Below are 23,816 nucleotides of genomic sequence, written 5' to 3'. Positions count from 1 at the left end.
CATGCACACACACACACACTCTTCGGTTAATTTAGAAACTCAAACTCTTTTCTAATCAATGAGAGTCCCTTTCCTCCCCCATCTTTGCCTGGTTCCCCCTGGCAACCCATGAAGGGGATTTACAAATTAAAAAGGCTGTTGTGATGTTTTCTGTCCTACAGAAGGACAGACAGACAAAAGATAGACAGACGGACAGGAGGGTAGAAGATAATGTAAAATCAGAAAACTGGGTCAATTATGACCAAACTCTAAAATAATCTGAACTCTTGCCCCTTCTGGAGCTTTCAGCTGCATTTTACAGTCCTCATCTGTGAATGGATTTAGGCTGTGTCCAAAATCCCCCCCTTGTTCAGTCATTCACTACTCACTACATAGTATTAAACTGAGATTTCACCTATTTATTATCATGTTACATCATCACTGTACAGACAAAAAATGGTTATTTCCACATCTATAAAATAGGGAGCATGGCATTGTGGGATTGTTAGAGGAGAGCGTTGTACCGTGTGAATATGATCAGAGTGTTCCTGTAAAAGAGAAACTGCCTCTCCGGGAAACTACCCTGAATCAATAAAGCTTTTAATAAATAAATGATTTGGTGGTCATTGAAATATATTCAGAAGTAGCCAATACATAATGTTTCCACCGCACAAATTTCATAGACATCTTTTTCTCCATTACATGATAGCATAATAGCTGGTAAGTGGGCCTTGAGTTAAAGATTTTCATGTCAAACTGCTGTTTCCAAGGTCAAGAATGAACTTTCTCAATCAAATGCCAAGACTGGCTGAACCCAATTTTTTATTTTTTGCATGAAAATTAAAATATCATTGACGTTAGAGCTTGGATGATGAAAAGAAAACATAATGGAGCCCAAACAAGAACACAGTGTCTTCTTGGACTTTGTGTGTATGGTTCCTGTGTGAAATTTGTGCTTATAATTTCTTTTTTTTTTACATTTTCCCATCAGAATTTCTTTTTGCTCCCAGTGTGCAAACAGATACAAAGACAGACCCGTTGTCCTCTGGCTGTACATCAGTTCAGTATCAAAGTAAAAGTAATAGAAGATTAAATGATTGTTTTATCATTTTTCATACCAAAATGTGGAAGTAAACTCATAAGTTGACAACTCAGTCATGAATTTCTTTTATGATGTTGATTGTATCATTAGAAATTAATGTGCTTTTGTTATACGTTGAACTGTTCTCCTCATCCTGTTCTTGCATAAAGAGGTTAAGAGCTGCATATGCTTTGAATTTTTGAGCTTTTTCCCCTTATTGATCAGTAATAATCTTTTTTATTAATCTCTGGGTTGATCAGTCTGTGCTTTCATGTTTGTGTTTAAGTGTTTCAGCAGAAAATCCATGACACCGACAACTTGTCATGACAGAGACAGAGGAAGTTCTCTGATCTTTTATGTAAGTAAAAGTATTAATACCACATTGTAGAAATACTCTGTTACAAGTCCTTCATTCATTTACCTCAGAGTATAAACGTATTATATATATAATATAATATATATAATTTAAATAAATAAGTTTTATGTAATTTGGTGAAACCGAGCCTTTAATCCATGGGTGAATCGTGGACAGAGAAAAGAGAAAAACTGGAAAGAGGTGGAGAAACAGAGAGAGATTGATGTGGAGTTGGAGGAACAGAGTGTTTCAGGAGGATGGTGATGTTGTTCTCATTAGTAGTGATGAGAGCTCGCCCCTCTGATACAAACTACTGAACAGACCGCCTCTGTTCACTAATGAAGCCCCACACACACACAAACACACACACACACACACACACACACACACACACACACACACACACACACACACACACACACACACACACACACACACACACACACACACACACACACACACACACAGTCGACTAGACCTCCATTGGTCATGCGGCAATGTCTCTGGGACAGACTGGATGGGAACCAACTGCAGGCTGTGGTTATGTAACTACAGGAAGGTCACAGGTTCGAGTCCCACGCCTATCTTTAAGGTTCCACACAATGCCATCCAGTTCTCACTTACTTCTGGACTCTCTATCTCTTAGATTGTATGTGATATGTGTGTGGACTTGGTTTTACAAATTCTAATAAATTAATTAATTCATAAGAAAGAGTTGGTAAGAAACTGTTAATTCTTAGAAATTTTCCTGGGAAAAGTTGTGTACTTTGATGATAAAAGGGAAACAGAAATATTGTTCAGGTTGTACGTGGGTAGATACGTGCACATTATAGAGTTCAGTAGGCAAATAGCGGCCTGAGGGCCAAATCTGGTCTACCAACAAAAATATCTGGCCCGACAATGATGGCTGAGGTTTTTCCCTTCTATGATTTAAATCAAAAAATCTTGTGTAATTTCTCATAAATCTTCTGTAGGAAACAATGTTTACATAAGGCTTGTGTACACCACAATAAATATGATAATCTAACCCTAGCTTAATAATAATCAATAATATGCATCTCAGACACAAATAGGTGGTAGTCTAACAGAAACAACCTGCTAATAATTATCATTTCTAAGACAATAAGCATAACTGAAGTTGACTGTCTTCATTGTTGAGCTGCTTTTTATCAAACAAGTATTACATAAGCTGCTGTAGCCCTGTTAGCCCTCACCTGATTATGGAAAAATTACATCTGCATTCAAATAGAATCCTTAAACTACCAAATTATAGGACAAATTAAAACTCTGACCTGATGATAGCACTAGAGGAAAAATCGGACAATCATTAGAGTTATTACATTTCATCCAGAGGGGAACATGAATGTCTGAGCCACATTTCATCACAATCCATACAACATTTCAGTCTGAAAACAAACATTGTCGCCAACTGATCGTGCCCTCCATCATCCATAGAGCCACACTAGTAGCATGGCTAAAAAAAAGAACCTGTCTTTTATAGCATTTTTCCACAGCATGGTAGCAACTCAATTTGACACTGCTCGCATTTGGCACCAGATACTTCTTTTTCCACTGTAGTACCACCTCAATGCGGCGTTGTTACTATATTGATGCCACATTAATCATCTTCAGCATGACACATGCTGTGCCTCAATTCTCATACTCCCATACTCACACTTGCTGTTTTGAGTGCATAAGTGCATTCACATTGACAAGTATGGCAACACGCAACTACTATACTATAAGTACCTGGATGGTTCACTCAAAATGGTCAAAAAGTCAAGTGTAAAACGATGTGCCACCAATGTATTCTTAAATTTGTGAAAGCAGCAGTAGAGGAGGAGGACACGTTGATGGTGCCGATGGTTGCTTAATTTCCATGTCGCATGAAACAGGGGCCACAAACAGTAAAGTAAAATCAAGTGAGTAAAGCAGCCAGCACATATCTTGGAGGGCGACAATTCCAGTCACATGTTGCAATCGTCATTTACGCTCAATGCACAATGGGAGTGTTTGATTTGGGACACTACGATGTTGAAATTCACACACTACACCAGTGTGTACACTGTGTACACAGTGCACTAGATGTGAGTGTACTGACTGAAGTATCCATGTTAAGACACAGCAAGGAACAATGGAGTATATTAAAGAGATACCAGAGAAACATCTGCACCTCCTCATTGACCATGGCGTGTAGAGTATGTAAAGTATAGGACAAACAATAACTAACAGATGTAACAGGCTACAGTGAGCAATGAACAGTCACTTAGCTGTCTAAAAAACCCGGGTTTGTTCAGAACGTCTGGTCTTGCATAGCGATGACTCACTACTAATGATTCGCTCTGACCAATCAGAAGTCTGCGGTGATTTGGTATCCTACTAAAAAGAAATGCCAGGTACTATCCACAATTTTGTCCAATGGAAAACCAAAAAAGCCAAGTAGAGTCAAGTCCAGTTGAGCTGGTAACATGCAGTGGGGAAGAGCTAATAGTCTCTTGTATGGGTCAAACTCAAAACACTGGGTCTTTAATGTCCCATAATGTCTTTGTCATGTTCCTGGTATAACAAGCCACTTTGCCCAATTCCACACCTTCAGGTTAACCATAGTTTTTCTGCCATAATCAGAAGCTTTCTCAAACTTTAACCACACTGTAGTTGACCTAAGCACATACTGTGGAAAGAAATAAAACCTTAACAAATTAATTTTTTGGGGTTTCTGCAGGTTCGCCAACTTAAATTTAAGACTTGCAAGGTTTGGAGTTTGAAGACACTGAAATCGATGCTTTCTAAGACTTTTGAAGACCTGCAGATTCCCTGGTTTCACAGACTCTTCATTGGCAGAGACAGAAAAACATCACAGTGAATAATCAGGTTTTTAAAGTCACTTCCTTGTGTACAATTGATTTCTTTGCTTCTCTGTGTGTGAAAGTTTCACAGAAGTGTTGAACCTCTCACTTACCGTGTGAATTCCACTGATATGAAGCACTGCTTTTCTAGAGGTGTGTGTGTGTGTGTGTGAAACTTAGCCCTTTCATCAGCAGGATGAGGCTGAGTGAATGAAGAGCAACAAGTGTGTATTTGTGAGTATGTGTGTGTCTCCAAGCACAAGCTCAATGAACACAAACTAATCTGACCTGAATGTCTCTCACACACACACACACACACACACACACACACACACACACACACACACACACACACACACACACACACACACAGAGGGAAAATCAGGAACACAATGTTGGTTTTGTTCTGTGGGAAAACTGATGAGGGAAGGAGTGAGGGGGGGGTTGTTGTCATGACAACGAGCATGGGGTCCTGATGGAGAGCTAGGTTGACTCTCAGTGGGAACACACACACCACAGTGGTGGGACCACCTTGTACTGCAGACAGGAAACACTGAGGCCTGCTTCTTTGTTGACTGCTATAAAAGTAGTTCTCCCCACACACACACACACACACGCACACACGCGCACACGCACACACGCACACACACACACACACACACACACACACACACACACAGTTTTACACACTTGTTGACAAGTAGCACAGAGAGAAAAAGAGAGAAAAAAGGAGAGAGGCCCTGATGGAGAGGAGCGAGGAGGATGAAGTTAGAGTTTTTATCAGTGCGATCACGTTACAGCCAAGTGACCAGATGACCAGCTTCTTTCCTCCTTTCACTATCTTTACTTCCTCTTCTCTCCCACTGCTCCTGAGTTGCAGAGAAAGCTCGGCTCCAGACCCTTTCTCTCCTCTAAACTGTCAGTTATCCTCCAAAATAAAAGCCTGAACGACAAGAGAGCTGCAAACACAAGGTTCTCCTGAAAGCGATATTGATCTAAATGGAGACATTAAAATTAAAAAGGTACATCCTCTGGGAAACATAGTGAGCACATTTCATCAATGTTCCCTGTTAGTTAGCTAAATTGGAAGGGATTCCCTTGCAGAGTTCTGTAGATATTGTGTTCACAAGGCCAAACTCATGTTTTGTGAGGTCACAGTGAACTTAACCTTTGACCACCAAAATCTAATCAGTTCACCCTTAAGTCCTTAAGCGGACATTTGTGCCAAATTTAAAGTTCTGTCAAGGTGTTACTGAGATATTGTGTCCATGAGAATGGGACGTACGTATGTACAAACGGATGGACAACCTGAAAACAATATGACTCCAGCTCTGACAGTTGCCAGCACAGAGGAATAAAAACAAATGTCAGTACAAGTTTTTGTGAGCTCTGGCTACAGATGCTACAGCTACAGATGATGACCATGTGTTTAGAGTGAATGACAGACTTTCCACTTGAGTTAATGTTCCACAAACCAACCAGAGCCCAATCATCACACAGGTGATAATAAAGTAAAGTTTCCCCAAGGAAACTGGTTTGTGAAGCTACTGCAACAACCCCACCCCCACTGATCATTCAAGTCCAGCTGGTCCATACCAACTTTAAGACCAGACTGGCTACTGGTCTCGACTGTCCTTTTACATTTACTTCGTGGCCACCACCCACAGACCAGCTGACAGTCTCCATGACTGTGATGATGATTGTCATAAAGCAGCTGAACTGCTGAGCTCAGCTGCTGCTGCTCAAGAGACAAATTAGTCTGAATCTGACCCCCCCCACCCCCCGCGCACAACCACACACACACGCGCACAAACACACGCGCACAAACACACGCGCACAACCCCACACACACACACACACACACACACACACACACACACCACACACACACACACACACACACACACACACACACACACACACACACACACACACACACACACAGCTGTGCTGGGACCACACACTGGTCATAAAAGAAACACACAACACACTCAGAGATACACATTAACACAGTGATATAGTGGTACCACTGACTAAGTTTATAGATGTCTCTGTGTGTGTGCTGCCCCCTGCTGGTTCATCAGTAGCACTTCAGGTCTGAACCAGTCTGACAGTTTACTGTGATTGGATGGAAAAGTTTCAGTGTGGAAAGGAATAAGATGAAATACAGAAAATAACAAATTAAACTGCCAAACACTGTGGTATACAGTATGATCCTGTAGTCACAGAAAATACTAATCCCTGATTGGCTAGCAAGTAAACAATCTATTGGGACACACAAAAAAAGTTCCAATGAACTGTTTACCCACTGTCTTTAATTATGGCTTATTGTATGTATTGCATTGGTTTTCTGCTTGGATCAGTTTCACTGCGTTCATATAATCACAAAATACATTTTACAAACAGGTGAAATAATAAACATCTCCTGTTGTTTCTCCATAGTATTTTTATTAGTATCATACACAAGCATGTTTCTATTAAAACACATTATATCAACTGAATCAAACTATAATGTACAAACGAGTTCAAAGTGACAGGCTGTCTTCACCGTGTTCATCCTGCATGTACAAACCCCCCACCCCACCCTGTCTGCACCAACGCCGAGGGATCAGGAACAAAACCAGAACAACTTCAGCAATCAGTCAAACATGTGAACTGCTCAGGTGTCTTTGAGCAAGGCACTGCACAGCCAGCAGCTCACTCACTGTGCGTCTCTCTGGATAAAACTTTTTAAATTAACTCCAGGTTAGAGGACTCAGCAGAGGTTTGTGTTGATTTTGGGTAAATCAGTATCTCCAAGATGGTAAATTTCAAACCTCAAACTGATTTGAATTTGATCATGCTTAAACATTTTAAAATTTAAGATAATTCCAGGTGTCATGACAAACTTAAAATGTTATTAAAAATATTAGATTTATTTATTTCTAATTTTGTGATTTCTTTAAGGGCAGGTCCCACCTAAATTAAAACAAATACACTTTTTTTTATCATTAGACTCTTTGACATGAATGTATTACAAATTTCAAGTATAAATGTCAATTTAAACACTTTAACTTTGTTAATGTGTGTGAGTTTCGCACATCTACAATTCCATGACAACTGAGCAAACTATATCTGCCGAGGAAGCTCATGTCTTATGATTGAAAGCTGAAAACAGATCAGGCCACCGGACTGCCAGACTGCTCTGAAGGTATAGAAACTGTTTGTTTTAGGGTCTGATAACTCTAATTTACAGCTATGACTGAGCAAAATCCATTTGTCAGCGAAGACTGTATGGTATGATTGAAAGCTCCCAAACAACCCAAGTAAGTAAACCTTGAGTATGAGACTGTCAACATATTTTTGAAAAACACAACTGAAAAGTCATATTCAATAAAATTATTATCTATTGATGCATATGTCACACATTCATTTTCGTGTCAGTCGTAACAGTTAGTGAAAGAATAACAAGAGGTTTTGTGGTCATGAAAAGACTTTCAAAGGTCGCCAGTTGCACTGGTTCTCATTCTGTCCAATATACTGACAGAGTCCACACAGTGATGCTGCATGTTGTGCCTGGAATTTGTTGCTGATTCCGTTCTAAATCTCCAGTTCTTGACTTTTTGATGATAATTTAACTACACAGGATAATCATCAAACATTCTGCATCACATCCTGCAGAGCTTCAGTTTGTACATGCAGGATCACAGGTCGTAACTAGATTTTTTTCCATAAAAAAAAAAAACTGGTCAAACTTTACATTACAATGACCGTATTCCAGTGTATTCATCTGTGGGAGAAGTACTGTAAGCACACTTTCATTATGCACTTAGAAACATGTAAAACACAGTTTAAGCATAATATCAATACTTCTGTTTTATTGCACTGTTTCAAGTACATGTTGTGCACTTCTATTACTTCTCTGTAAGTTAATACTCAGGCTGATGCACTGGATTAAGGCTACTTTATGATAAAGTTGCACCAAAATAACGATTCACTTCATCAGGTCCCACAGATATACAATCCCTGCCCTCAGCATGCAAACATAAGAGACCGGAGCCGATAAGAGCAGAGCTGCACGGGGATTTCAAGGTTCACACGTTTGGCCTGATAAACAAAGACAGACAATACCAGCAGCCGTCATCTGAAGGTGTCGTTCCACTTTTACAGACACCTAGCAGGCTGGTAAACTAGTCAAAGTGGCTGGTGAATCTCAGAGTTTACCAGCTAGAGATGACGCATTTCAACTGTTCTGGTACAATCTGTCCTTTTGCTTTCCGGTGTGAGTTCAATTATTGTTGTTTCTGTATTTAAATAAAGAAGTTTCTAGTGTTAACAGGACTAAAACTGTGAACCTGGTGTCTTTCAGGGGTCGTTATGCTTAAAACAAAGTGTTTGTTGGTTCTCTGAACAGTACCTGAAACCTGGGGGGACACCATGGATGTCTTTGAGGTGAGACTGTGATTGTGCCCCATTATCCCCTTAGGTACGATTCATCAAGTTTTGCGCTCTCTTTTTTTTGCCGTTTGAAATTTACAGACAAGGTTTTAGTACGCTTCAAACTAGTTCCTTTGAAGCATACTGAACCTTTCTACTCTAGACCACTGAATTGCAACATCCCTGTTTCAAAGGCCCACGTATTACTGTTAACACTCAGCTGGATATTATCAAACAAAGGCAAAATCTCCCCAAAAAAGCCAAGATGTACCTTTGAAATTCCCTTGGCAATCTGATCTGTCTGTTAGCGACAATAACTAATAATCACTGTGCTGGCTGATCAGCAGATAAATAAATTTCAAGTGGCCCAGAATGGAGTCAGACAAATCTTTGCTGTGTTCAAAAAACACCAGAACCTGACATCTGGAGCAGCTGGAGGCTGAAAGAGATTCAGTTTTTACTTGCCAGCATTTAATGAAACGAAGTGGCTTGATACAACTGTCTGGTGCGAGTTTTGTTTGTTGCTGTCTGGTGTTTCATCTGGAAAGTCGTCTGGTGGGGCCTCCAGCTCCATCAGATAGACAGGCCTGGGTAGTTATTAAGAAATTAGCACTTTCCACTGTCGGGCTAAAGAGGACTAAACAACTGATTATGGGTGTGTTGCTCTGTTGTGGAAACCACTCTATCAAGTAAAACAAAAGGACTTTCTCAAAAAAAGGGTACACCAAGATCAAACTTGTGTTTTTGGGGAATATGATCTTGCATTCTTGGGAGTTCGACCTCTCGCTGTTGTTGGGAATTCTCATCAATCCCATTGCTGCGAGTTGGATGTCACATTCTTGGGAGTTCAAAGTCGCATTATTAGGATTCCAAAAATTGTTGGAAGGTTGCAGAAGAATTCGCATTCTACAGACTTGAAACTGGGTAAGTTAAATTTGGGAGTCCTAATGCACAAGACCACTCTGTCTGTACCTGGGACAGCATTCTTGCTGAGATGACCAGGTGAGTTCATTTTAATATAGCTGGTTCCTGGCATCTCTGAATACATTGGGGCAAATTCTTATATGGGAGTTGTTTTGATAAACTCAACACAAATGTCAAATTTAATCAAACAAAAAACATTTGGCGACAAAAAATGTCATATGACAAGGCGTGGATTTAGCTCTGTCCTCCACTTTAACCCAGTAGCAATGGTGGATGCTGCAGATCAAGTCTGTTAGAGCTGAAGCAGTTAGTTGTTTAATAGTTTAGCCAATCTAAAGACAACAATTTTGACTTGTTTTTAAAGGGGAAAATTTAAATTTGTTGACTAACTGCTGATTAAACGAGAGTGAAAATGGTCTTTAAGCACAGCCTGAGCATCCAAGATAAAAAAGCAAAAACATTTCAGGTAATTTGGACCATTCTTGGCAAAATGTGGACTTCAAAATAGAACAGCGTTTAGGCCGTAACGGATGATGTTCCACAAGAACACAGAAGTGTCTCTTCACCCCAAATTTGATGCCAGACTATCTCTGTTTGGCCCGACACTGTAAAGCAAGTGTGTGCTAGCAGAATTAATCTCCCATGTACACTGCTGACAGTTTGACCACTCTTAATCAAAACAACCTTAGAACAACAAACAGGTAATGTTTTTCCATTTCCTGTTTGTTCTGAAGTCTGATTGGCTGCTGTCAGGACCAGGATGTGTCAGAACGTGAGATGAACCAATGATGTTGCAAATGAAACAAACAGATGAATAAATATAAGTAGTGTGAAAATAGCATGAAGTTATAAGCATAATGCTAAAGATCTCTGTATGAAGCTACATGCTAATGTTTTGAGTCTTATAAAATATTCAAAGTACCTTTTAATCAGGTTTTCACAGACATTTCTCATGAAATCCAATATTAAAAGAGAATCAAATTTACAATTTCTAATTGCTCTAATTGTCTAAATGTAATTAACATGTTTTCAATGCATAATTACGTCCAAAACGAAAATGTATATAATACTCTGTGTGCTAAGTATAGCACAGAAAATAATTAAACTAAATGTAAGATGAATATTTTCAAATTGTCAAACATTGTGCAACATAAACTTAAAAGGTGGTGTTTTACATGTTAATTATGCCCTGATTTTGACTCACTTTAATTAAAATAGGAATATAGGATTCTCCCAGGTCTTTTCTTTGAAACTGACAAATAAGAATATTAGGAATTATTATTAGAAATGAGCTAAATCCAGGTTGTAATGAAAATTTCCACTTTGTCATTTCATTTTCAAGACTAGGTGCACATTTCCTGCCAATTTCATTTTCTGCATTCAGTTTCATCCTCAGTATAGCACAAAAATGTTAAAATTAATTCTAAATTTCAATATTAATTCAGTACTGGCAGCCACAGACTTTGACGTTTATGTTGCCATCTTGTGGTTAATTAAAAACAGGATGTATTGTTGGAATTTTTAATGATTTCTGGCATGACAAATGTATTTTGTTGTAACACCTGGAGTCATGAATCATGGAAGAGAAAAATAAATGGATGAAAACATTTAAATTAATAAATTTTTAAATAAAAATTTAATATGTAGATTTTTACGACTCAAACATGACTAGTTACATTGCTCCATTTTGTCAGACATGACGTGAACATTGCATCTGATCACGTGACAACCCTGGTCCAATCAGCAGACACCTCAGAGCAGAAAATACTGAACTCTGGCTGAACATCCAGAGAAGACTTACGAAGTCAACAGACAGCAATAAAAAATAATAATATAAAACAAATAAGAAATAAAAAGCTTATTACAGAGATATGAACAGAAACAATAACATTTCTCCTCCTCCGGTTAAAGTACCACTTCCTTAAATCTGGACAGACCAGGTTATGTCACAATAAGAAGATTATTAACATTATTCTCATTATTAATATCTTACAAAACCAAAATCAACAGTGCAATAAAAAGGTTTTTAATCCCTCGCTCAGCAGGAGAGAGAGAAAGAGTGAAAGACAGCGAGGGGCGGGGCTTGGCGACGAGGAAAGAGAGAAAGAAGGTAACATCCAAAAATAAGAAAAGGAAGGAAGGAGAGATAGAGAGAGTACAGAGGAGGACAAGCAGTTTACAACAGACGAGGAAGGAAGAGGGGCTTCTCAGGATTATATAAATGTGAAATAATGGATGGAGAGATGATGTGGAGGTAGAGAGGGAAAAAAGGAAGGATAAAGGGAGGAATTAAACTCAACAGAGGCGGAGGAGAGAGGGGATGATCATGGCAGATTTGTGGTTATTGGCTAAAAGGTGATGGTGGGGCTTTGGGAGAGGAGGATCATGGGAAAATCTGAGGGAGAAAACAGATCCACAAAACAGGCTCCAGCTGACCGGCTAATGAGGCTAAGTGTGCGTTTTTATGACCATTACAATGAAAAATGAAATCTGTGTCTGCTTTTTGACACTTACGGTGATGGTTAAAAGTCAAAATGGCTGACAGGTTGATAAGATGACAAATATACAAAGAGACGCTTAGTATAAGATCTGCACCAATCTAAAAATACAGATTATAATGGAGACCGTTGTGTGGATCTGTAAGATGCACTGACACCACTTTTTTGTTGCCAGTATCAAACTCTGATGTGAATGTGGTTGTATTTAAGTGATACTGACTTTAAATAAAACAACAACAAAAAACAGTTCCGTCTTGTATTGTCTGTCCACGCAGATGGTTTTGGTTTTATTTGTCCAGGTCTGTCTCTGAGATATCTGCCCTCACCTAAATACAAACTAGGTAATTGGAATTAATTGGAATTTAGTTTGTGTTGCTCAGTGTTGAAGAATTTCATTTTAAAAAGAAACAACGTCCTCGTTACTCCGGACAATCCGCAGATTTTTAGGGAGTATTTTTCTAGTAATTTGGTTAACAAACACATAAATTGATTTGTATATAAATTTCTTAACTGTAGATGTCTGTGGTGTAAGCTGCGAAACACCCCAGCAGAAAAGTATATGTCAGCCATGAGTTCAGAGTCACTGAAATGAACTCAGGTTAAATACAGTTAATGGGGGGCTTGGTACTTGCTGTGAATTCGTCCCAGGAAAAACGCCTTCAGGTGTTGTGTGCTGGTGCAGTGGAGACTGTTGTATGTGCGGAAACAAAGAAACCTCATTAACGCTTCATGGAACTGTCACAGACATAGCTATAGTTATTACTATTTTTACTGTAACAGTACTGTAGCTGCAGAGGTTTCTTCCACTGACTTTTCATGCTAAAATAGCAGCTTACTGTTCACACTTATGTTTCCACTCAGCTGAGTGCACGTGAACATCAGGTGCAGATAGTCACCTGAACATTATACTTCAACGATCAAACCTCTTGGCTGCATGTGACAAAATTTCCCTCGGCCACTTCACTAAACATCCACATATTGTCCTATCATGGATGCAGACACGGACAGTGGTTGCAGTTGTGTTTACACTACACTGGGTATCTGCATACATGCATGTGTTCACACATACTTTTCAGCACATATAGTCCATACAAACAGTCATGCAGTCATACAATTTTGAGTGGCAAGCAGATGGTCTGTAATCATTTTAAAATCACTGGAAATTCTTTGACCCTGACCTGAACTGATGGAGGCTGAACGTGTTCGTCTACATGAGGACACAGACGGAAGATCAAGAGGTTTTGCCTTTGGTTTCTGACATGTCCCACCTGCTTCTGGGTGTCAGTTTGATACTTCACTCAATACTTCAATAAGAAACAAAGACCCAGAGGTATCAATGCATCCTCCATCAATGTGAGGGTAGCTGGGGGGTGGAAGGTATTAATGTTATTTAAGGATGGGGTATATGGAGAGGAAAGGGTGAATAGTTTGGGGTTAGGGAGAAAAGTTTTTGGTGGTGGTGGGGGGTGGGGGATTGATCAAAGAGAGAAGATGTGTTAGGGTGGGTGGGCGTGGCCTGTTCGGTTGGGGGCATGTCTGTTCTCAGGAACTCCTCTTAGTCCTGGAGTGCTGGATCAACCACTGGAGAGTGATGTCTGCAGAGAGAGAGGTGTGACATCAGCAGAGCTCAGACAGAGAGAGTGTGTGTGTGTGAAGAGTGTGAAAGAAAAGAAGGAGGTAAACTAACAGTGAAGTGTAACTGTGTGTGGGTTTGACTACGTCCGCAATAATGCGTTTTTGTAGTTTTTTAAAATGACCATTTGTAAAGGTTTCAGTTTTGTCCATCCAGACTACAACACAACCCCAGAGTTTTCAAAATGAAACAGTGCCAGCAGAGTTTCCAAAACTCTCTGTTTTCGGGGCTCGAAAACTCTGGAGTAGTGTGGACTGCAGGAGGAAACATAGCAGAAGAGATGCATTTACTGTGGACGTAGCTTTAATTTCAGACTCTGTGAAGAGTTAAGACAGTCAGTCACTGGACAGGCTCAGGCAGTACCTGTTTTTAAATGAATTACTTAATACCGTCCCAACATTTCACCAGGGTACACGGCATATCATGATATTTGTTAAATTAGTTCCTTTTGAAGGTAAAACTCACAGATATAAGATTTTTATAAGCCTACATTGTCTCATGCCAGTTATTTGGACAAGTCATTCTGCGATTAAATACATCTGACACCATGTTGCAGCACCGTGAATAAAGTTAACAACCCAAAATGACCAAACTTGCAATCATTTTCTACCTCTAAATCATTCTGCTGGCCAAACTCCCTGCTGTAACAAATTGATAATCTTTTTTTCCTTCTTCCTTTTCATCCTATTTTATTTACTTGAAAATTCTTTAAAAAAAGTATTTTATTTGAAGTGTTGAAGATATATTTGTGGTTATAAGAACCAAAAACTCTTCTGATTGGCTGACTGTTTTCTGAGTGATCTAATATAAATATAGCAGACTTCAGGTAAACACTCAGACACCAAATCCTGCAAGGTTGGATGGTGGGTCCAGGTGGGTTGGGCTTGGGGCGTGGCTGAGAGCGGTGACTGCTTTGTTGTAACATAACAAAGTTACAGAAGTCCTGGCAGCTCATTTTAAGGCTCAGTTTCAGAATGTGTGCATTTCTTTGTGGACTGAGCGCATTGATACTTTCACAGTATTAATATAGAACCTAGACCTGCTGTATAATCAAAAAAGACATGGAAATCTACCTTTATATTATATGGGACCTTTAACATAACTTTATTGCAGAATGTGGCACTCGACTGTGGGAAAGAATATATTGTGTTCAGTTAAAGGTAAGTCCTGCAGGAGTTTTGGCCAAACAAGACAGAAAAAATGGCCTATTCAAATAAAAAAAATCTAAATAATTGTCTTAATAGTCTAAACAATTGATGTGTTACACTCTTTCACCACAACTTCCTTGTAGCAAACAGCTTCATGAGTCTTTGCTAGCTCAGCTGCATCACCTGATCAGAACCCAAAACATTCCCAAATGGGGAGAACTGGATCCTCACCAGCTGCCTGCCTGACCTCTGGTGGAGCGTGTTGTGCACTACAACACATCACATTAATGATGCGTCTGTGTGGGTTTAATAGAAAATGGAGAGTATGTTTTTGACAGTGTTGAAAATCACCACTTAATGATGTGATACTGCCTGAACCCATCAGTGAAGTTTGAGTTGGTTCTGATCCTTGATTATACTGAGGTTTCGGATTTTTTGTTGACACCATTTACATACAGGAGGGAGCAGACCATTAGAAAACACTTTAATACAATGTTCCAGTACAACACGACCGAGAGAGAAGGTTTCTGGCGTGTATTCTCTTCTGCTATGTCTGTAACCTTGTTCTTATCTTCACCCTGTAACTAAGCATCCTCCTTGAACTCAGCAGAGATGACTGAGACTAAGACGCTCACGTTCTCCCTCCTGCTCTGACGAAACGGACAACAACTCTTTTGTCCACTTTTATATCACACTGTTAACACGTTCTGAGAAGCGATGACATTACACCAATCTTCACTTTTTACCTGTGACTTTTAGAGTTGATTTCAAGGTTTTACTGCTCGTTTTTGAAGCCTTGAGACTCCTGGTCTGGCTCTTGCTTATATCTGTGATCTGCTGACTCCCTATGAGCCTGATCACTGCTTGAGACCTTGTGACAGGGGCTGACTGAGAGTCAAAATCAAACTCATCTACTGGCTGAATATTTTGTTGCAGATATGGGTTTTGATTACATATATGATGGATTTTGCTGGTAGTAAAGAATTCCTGTAGATGCTGCAAGTTGAAAATACAGTCAAAACTGTAAACTGTTAACTGTCATCAACAAATCCCTGAGCTTAAACTAAACACTAAATATGAAGTCGAACTCTGGGCTGAATGTGAAAGTCTGCCTGGTTTTTATTGAGGAGACAAAATGCACAACAATAAAAGCCTCCTGTTTAGTGTGAAGCAGCAGGAAGTGGTGGAGTTGTATAAGTAGTAACACAGCTTGGCTCTGATGCAGCTGATTGGTAAACAGTGAAGTCATGCTGTTATCTGGAAGCACAAGCAGGATCACAGGAGTGAAACTAAACCGAAGAGATTCAGTTAGCGTCACTGACAAATGTGACCTGGACACTCTGCTCCCTGCACTACTTTGTGATTCAAACTCTGAACAGAGGTTTGTAATACTACCACTCCAGAAAGTTATTACAGTAGTGATCATTCATCCTCTTCCTCTACTGCAAGATGAACAGCATTAATGCACTGTTAACTTCGGTGGGGGCTCTACCAAAAATGTCTATTTTATGTATTTTTGTTGCCAACGCAGTGCCATTCTGTTTGATGCTGAAGTTCAAGTTTTTTCTGGTTCAACTTTTTCACCAGATGACCCCGTGTTTTGAGACCTTTACTCTAGCGCCCCCACTGTACCAAAGCAGCAGTCTGCCATAGCTTTAGGGTTTCATGAATGAAAATGTATTATATCAGTGAGGGTCCTTGCATGTGTGTTTGTGTGTGTGTCATACCGATGTTGTCTTTCTCCTTGCAGGAGATGGAGTAGCAGCAGATCTCTCTGTCCTGGATGGCCGACAGGTTCCTGAGCAAAAACACATGAAGAAAAATCAATTCATACACACAAATAATAGACGCTGGGACAGTACCTTAGGGGCTCTTTTGGACCTTTACAAGGACTGATGAAAACTTGGGCACCAGTGACTGAGCAGGACATTCCCTCCCTTTTTATTGTGAATTGAATTTCTCACTTCCATATATGCGAGTTAGAATTTTATTTATTTTTCTTTTGATTGCTCATTACATCTCTTCTTTATGCACCATGTTTCACGATATCTATGCCAGAACCAGTAGCTGTACCAACAACCCTGTGTTAATGTCATTTAAATTCAATAAATATTTAAATAACAAAAGATGGACATGGATATGGATGGATATTCATCAAACAGGAAGACCAGGCCAGAGTCACAGCTCACATGTCATTTTGTGTGTGTGTGTGTGTGTGTGTGTGTGTGTGTGTGCGTAGACATGTTAATAGAGAGTCATTATGTATTCCACTAGATTTACTGAGGTCACACAGTTTACGACGGTAAGACCCTAAGGCAGGAGAGCTACTGAGTCGAGGTGAGAGCAGATGATAGACACAACTGTTGGGGGAAAAAACATGTGACTGGAAACCAGTCACGTGACACTGAACAGGAGTAGGCAGCAGTGTGTTCAGTGTGTCATTATCAACAAACAAAAAAAATGGAGCTATATGTTTGCTGCAGATTATGCTGTTGAAGGAAAGATACTGTATAAAATATAATGTAGAAATATGTACAAACACACTAAACCTGGACCAGAGTTTTGGTGTGGACTTACATCCTCTCTATGAGCTCCTTCTCATCCAGAGCTCCTGGAAGGTCCCTCTTATTGCCCAGAACCAAAACCTAAAGACACACAGACAAAATACACATCAGCCAAACACACAAGAAAACACAGCAGCTGTCTACATACTGGTAAACACACTGTCTGCATTTCACTATGTCCAGTGAAGTTGGTTTGTCTTGTTCATTGTATGTGGTGCAGTGTCGGCGTATTCGGTCACAGGCTGAAGATCAGGTGGCTTTGTCAGTTCATCCTGGTTCACTCTGAATCAGTTAGCTCAGCTGGCTCAAGTCCGAACTGTTCAGGAAAGTGTAGCTAGTTTATTCTGGTTCCCTCATAGTTTTAGATTTGAGCTGGTTTGCTCAGGTCAGTTTGGTTCTGTCAGGTTTACTCAGCTCTATTTAGTCAGGTAATGGGACATGGTTTTGGTCCTGTCAGGTTTTGTTGGAGAACATTGTTGTGGTGGGTCTGGTCTGATTTGTTCTGAATCTGTTGTGGTACTGTTCTTACAGGGATTCCCTGCAGCTGAGGTTTGTCCAGCAGGTTGTGAAGTTCGTTCTTGGAGGCTTCGATTTTCTCTGGGTCTGCTGCATCCACCATGTACCTGAAACCGAAAGAAATTAAGTCAACATCTGTAAATTCATTTTAAAATGTAATCCAGAAACTTCAACTTTAAAGTTTCATTGATTATTAAAACTGTCTCTAACTGATGCTATCTAACGTCACATACTGAGACAACATCATGGAGCTTTGTTTGGTTCAGTGGGAACACGCAAAGGCGGCAAAATATGGGGTCTTTTTAACAACAGTATAGCAGGAGCTCTGTTCAAAAGTTTAAGTATCTAAAATCGTATCATGCTGAGTCCTGCTAAAACTCAAAAAGAGATGAAAGAAAAAGCTGGCACAACTCATCAGTATCACTTTCACTACAACATAGCCGTGCATGCAGAACAACTTTGCTCTTTGTTACATAAATCTGACCCGTTTGCCCTGAAGCCTTCCTGCCCCATCTCACTAAGACAATTGCGCTAATATGACACAACTACACAGCAAAAGACCTGAGGACACTTCTGATGATCACATTCAAGGATTTAGATTTTTAAGATCTACACTATGATTGGACCAAACGCAAACTGTCAGCAACAATTTACAGATATCAGATTTATCACTGAATATCTGCAGAACTTGTCAGTTTGAACAGAAGGATGAGGGTCGATGGACAAACTTGCCCGGCAGAGACGTCCCAGCAACCCCTTTACGTGACAGTAACCACAGTTTAGCAAACCGGGACTTACACGATAGCGCTGACTCCTCGACAGTAACGCTCCCACATGCTCCTGAACCGAGGCTGACCTCCAATATCCCACAACTACAGACACAGAGAGAGAACAGCACATTGTTAGAGTATGTAATGTATACAGTGTAAAAATTAATTGTCTCTGATATCTGTGCGTGAGTGGATTTTTCAAGGTTTACATGTGATGTAGTCGAATATATCTGTTATGTATCTGTCTTTTGTGAGAGGGTGAAAAGGAAAGTATAGTGGACATTAATGATGTAATCTAAATATTAAAGAATGTAAATAAAATAAAAAATGTTAAAGTATAATAATCATCATAATAAATCTAATAAAATGTAATAAAATATAATGTAGAAAACATAATAGTGAGGTGGTGTTATGATGTTAGTATGTATTATTTATATAATATAATAATTCTAAACATGTGACATAATGTAATATACATTATTATTATGTAACAATTAGGATTTAACAACGTGAAGTTACTTAGTAATGGATCCTTTTGATTTTAATATTTTACTCAATCTTAACAGGAAAAGAATGATGTAAAAAAAAAAAGGAATTAATTAAATAAAAAAGTTTTGTTGTTGTGTTGTTATTATAGATGTTTAATAAGAATGTGTTATAGATATATATAAAAAATCCATTATATTAATATGGTATTATATCTACTTTTCCTCTGAATAAATAATGATAACTGGTGATGTTTGTTAAACCAGAGATTAGTCCACAACCAGACAAACTGCCATACAGTATGACTATGTACAGACAGTCAGCAGAGCGGAAGCGAAGCAGGGAATTGAACTACCAACCTTGATGGTGACGTTGCCCTTAGTGATCTTCCTCATGTTGAATCCCACTGTAGGAATCATGTCTTCACTGAACTGCCCAGACTGAAAAAAACACACACACACACACACTCCTTACTGATACATACACCACTGTTGATTCAGACGGTGTATGCCACCGCTGTGTGCCACTCATTAAAGGTATATGAACATCATCACAGACAGTGATCTGTGGTTTCTACCAGAGGAAAATGCCACTAAAAAAAGAGCTCAGATTATCACCAATGTACAGTATAGTGTTGATTTGTATGTCGACAAGTAAATAACAAGAAATTGCAGTAAAGAAATGTCAAAGAAAAATTTATGGACCTCCTCGTGGCCTATGGGATGAATGCAAGGTGCTGACCATGAATCTGGATTAGAGTCCACCTGAGGATCTTCACTGCATGCTGCCCCCATTTCTCTGTCCCCTCATTTCCAGTTTTCCTGATTTCCTGTCTCTCTACTTAAAATTCTCCAATAAAAGGCATAAATGAGCCTCTGTAATTTTTCCACTGGAGAAAATCTGACAAGTAATTCTGCAAATGTTTATTTGTCCGGCTCCATAGATTCTCTGAGAATCAAATGTAAGTATCTTTATCATGCTGTTTGCTGTTATGTTGAATAACAAACGTTGGCCAACTTCATCATTATCATATTTTAAAACTCACATTTTGATATTAATATCAGCCTCAGCAAAACATTATTGGTGGGGCTCTAGTTTCCAATTCCAATATGCAATGTCAGACATTCACAAGTCACAATTAACAAAAATGTCTGGGATGAGTCAATCTGATACACTGTGCTGATCCACATTAAATGTAATTACTTCATCAACGTCATTATAAGATACAGTGTTTCTGCCATTATGTCACATTCATGCAGTTATGTTCATTCAAGGCTGTTGACTCAGATTTAGGAGTAAATCCAACCCCTGCAGCAAACAGACATTAAAATGAGTTTTTATTCAAATGTTAAAATGCTCTTACTTTTTATTTGCTTAAATAAAAACATTAAACAGTAACTGTGGCATGTGGGAATGTTTGATCACTACTGAGGAACACCTCTGCCCCCTTTGCCGGCTGATATCCTGCAGTCAGTCAAGAAAGTACAAGTGAAGAGACTGACTCCTACAACAGGACAGTGATCCAAAGCAGACCTCAAAATCCACCATGAACGACTTCAAGAAACACAGGCTGAGGCTTTTTAATGTCTGCTTGCTGCAGGGTTTGTTTTAACTTCTTCACATTTTAAAATCAACCCAACTATATCTTTTACATATACATATCAGACACTGCATAATCATCTAATTTAATATATCTGAAATACTGATGTCGGCCCAGCATCAGATGGGTTCTGTACTCAAAACTGCATTTCAAATTTAAAAAATGGAAGAAACACAAACAAATCTCTTTGGGTGGAGGCAAATCTATGTTAGTGGGTCACTCAAAAATTTAATTTGTACATGGGAAGCAGAGGAGGGTGCAGTCAGGGAGGGGTGATCAGCTGATGGTGTATGGCAGGGAGTGACTGTGACCGGAGAGGGAAGGTCACTCTTACAGGAGGAGGGGGTCGTCCCTCTAACACTGGACCTACAAATCCTACCTCCGTCCCCGCAAATAACACCAGGGATGGGAGTGGGGAGGTGGGCAGTCCTAAAACGGCCTTAAATTCTGATACAAATTTCTCCAGTTACGGTGGAGGTTAGGACCATCCACCGGTACTGATGTGAGAGCGGATGTGCTCATTTAAATGACACTTTAAAGCTCAGTAAGCATAACGTTAGTGGTGCCTGTACTCAGTAAGAAAACAAACCCAGACGCTGGCTATTTAACAAAACTTTAAGTCACTAATGTACAAATAACACACTGAATCGTTGATCGTCTTGCTGAAGTCGAACATCGACAGCTAGCTGACCTCACCACCGCAGGATAACAATGGATGAAGCCAGATGCTAACTGGCAGCTGACGTTAGCACATCTGTTAGCGGTTAATTTAGCCCACCCTTACCGCTATCACATTGACGAAGGTCGTTTTCCCGGAGTACTGCAGCCCCACCAGGGTCAGCTCCATCTCCTCCTTCCAGAAGAGCGCCTTGAACCAGTCCAGCAATTTGTTAATTAGCGCTATCATCTTTGTCGTCTGATGCTGATGCTAGTGCTAATGCTGCTGTTTCTGCTGCTATGGCTAGGTGGCTATGCTAGCTAGCTAGCTGGCTAACGCCCCGGCAGTCTTTTTTTGAGACGCTGACAGTCACTGAGACAACCCCGGGCGGTAACGGGAAAACGGACGACACCGACTGGCGTTATATGAACCGAAGAGGATAGTCAATAAGTTGGTGTTTTCAGGCTCTGGTGTCCGCTGTGTGTTTTCCGTGATGTTTACTAGCTACGCCTTTTCCCACAGTACTGTCAAGAGATTTATCAACTCACACCACATCCGGCACAGCCCTTCAAAATAAACCTCGAACCGAAAATAATTTCCTGAAACATACAATCAAATAAAGGCTCAACATGGACATAAATATGATTCATAAGAAACAAAATATTGTAATTAAAGTGTTTTTAGTCCAAAATTTCCCTTTTATTGGTAATGTTGTCAGATTTGATTTAATCTGTCAGCAGGTTGTCCGCTCTGCTTCCTGTTTGGGTGGGGTTGATATATGAAGCAGAGGAAAGCAGAGAAAAGAGGAGGCATAGACTTCTGTGTGATTGAACTTCTGCCCTCTGCTGTAAACACAAAGTAACTACAGTTATGATATCCCGAATAAACACGAAGACCCTTTTACCTCCATGTGGAAGGTGAAGTTTTCACCTCTGTCTAAATCAGCCATTTCATCACTGCTACTCAACTGGAGGTCATTGTCGTCATATCTGAGGTTCAACATGACTCAATTAAACCACGTTGTCAGTAGGGTTAAACGGATTTTACAGCTCAGACCATGTGACTCATTTCTAACAGTTCAGTTCTTTCAGAAAGACTAAACTGTGATAATTAGCAAACAAATGTAACAGTGGTCATATCTTCATTATATGACTTGATTTGGGTGACTGATTATCTGACAAACTGAAGAGGTCAGTGTATGAACAAATGTTGGAGCAAATATCTGCAGACATGAGGTCAGTTTATTAGTGATGGAGACAAAACAGATGGAAAACATTATGGCACTGATACCCACTATATATAATGTATGATAATGTAATTGAAGAATTATTGATAATTTTTTCAGTTTCCTTATTTCCTATGGGGCTGTCAATACCTGTTTTTGCAGAGATGTGTTACTGGTTACTCTGAATGTACAATAGATCATGTAAAAAATGAACACACACACTGCTGCATTAACATGTAATCTGACTGAGAACGATACAGGAAGTGCAACTAACTGGACGTCCGCTTCTCTGTCTGACAGTTCACCACAGATTATTATAAAAGCAGACAAAAATTACCCTTTACTTATATTTTAAAACAAGACTGCACCCAGAGTAGTTGACCTTGTAGACTTCAAAGGGTCACTTCACCTACATAATAAAAAAACATATCACTCACTTACCTCTAGTGGCATCAAGTCATGCAGATAGTTTTCTGCACACTGTTGATACTGTTGACATTTATCCCAGATTTGAAGAATTTCAGCCATGGGATTACTGAGATATTGTGTCCATGAAAATGGGACAGACAGATGGACAACCCCAATTCAATATTCCTCTGGTTCTGACTGTAGCCAGCACAGAGGGAAAAAAAAACGAGACAGACTGGATGGAAATAACAAAGAACTGAAGTTTCTGGACACTGACTCTGGGTTCAGGTACTAGCAGAAACATAAAGGTTTCTGGTTGTGGTGGTGGTCCTCTGCCCAATTGGTGTGCTGACTGAGACTTAAGTAACTGTACTTTCAGCTTAGACTGAACACAAACTGTTACTCTAAAATATCAGAAAAGACATTGCACCAATATGGTGGCTCGGAGTTCTGCCTCTGAGACTCAGCATGTACCTGTTATGGTCACTGACATACATCCTCTGCTGCCTACCTCTCATTTTGTGCTTCTGTCTCAATTGCTGCAAATCTGAATTCTCTTGATGAACCTGCCTGCAGCTACAGACTGGTTACTGAATGCACCTACTGGTCACAGGACGGGGGGTCTGAGGGCCTGAGGCCCAGAGCCTCTGCAGGAACTGACTGAACATTTCTGGGTGGGTTCAAAACAATCATAAAACGAAACAACTAC

General features: G+C 39.7%; 1 protein-coding gene across 1 annotated transcript; it reads right to left on the bottom strand.

Annotated features, from left to right (window-relative positions):
* Nucleotides 1–6,689: 6,689 nt before the first annotated feature.
* LOC130174594 (ADP-ribosylation factor-like protein 8A) lies at nt 6,690–22,175 on the bottom strand. Its single transcript, XM_056384567.1, has 7 exons — nt 21,601–22,175; nt 19,576–19,656; nt 18,759–18,832; nt 17,974–18,067; nt 17,458–17,525; nt 16,608–16,678; nt 6,690–13,694 (listed from the first exon to the last, which is right to left on the bottom strand). The coding sequence occupies exons 1-7, from the start codon at nt 21,721–21,723 to the stop codon at nt 13,642–13,644; spliced, it is 564 nt and encodes a 187-aa protein (XP_056240542.1). The 5' UTR covers nt 21,724–22,175; the 3' UTR covers nt 6,690–13,641.
* Between the last annotated feature and the right edge of the window lie 1,641 nt (nt 22,176–23,816).

The sequence above is a fragment of the Seriola aureovittata genome, chromosome 9, assembly GCF_021018895.1.
Source record: "Seriola aureovittata isolate HTS-2021-v1 ecotype China chromosome 9, ASM2101889v1, whole genome shotgun sequence".
Taxonomy (NCBI): Eukaryota; Metazoa; Chordata; class Actinopteri; order Carangiformes; family Carangidae; genus Seriola; species Seriola aureovittata.
Note: the sequence above shows the minus strand (reverse complement) of the source record. Positions and strands in the feature narration are given on the sequence as shown.

What these genes read in the sequence shown, in the direction of transcription:
- LOC130174594 (XM_056384567.1), bottom strand. Translation starts at nt 21,723, where the DNA reads ATGATAGCGCTAATTAACAAATTGCTGGACTGGTTCAAGGCGCTCTTC. An exon ending in CCTTCGTCAATGTGATAGCG is followed by an intron (nt 19,657 to 21,600) that starts GTAAGGGTGGGC and finishes TGTTTTTTTCAG; the next exon opens with TCTGGGCAGTTCAGTGAAGA. An exon ending in CTCAGCTGCAGGGAATCCCT is followed by an intron (nt 17,526 to 17,973) that starts GTAAGAACAGTA and finishes GTGTGTCTTTAG; the next exon opens with GTTTTGGTTCTGGGCAATAA.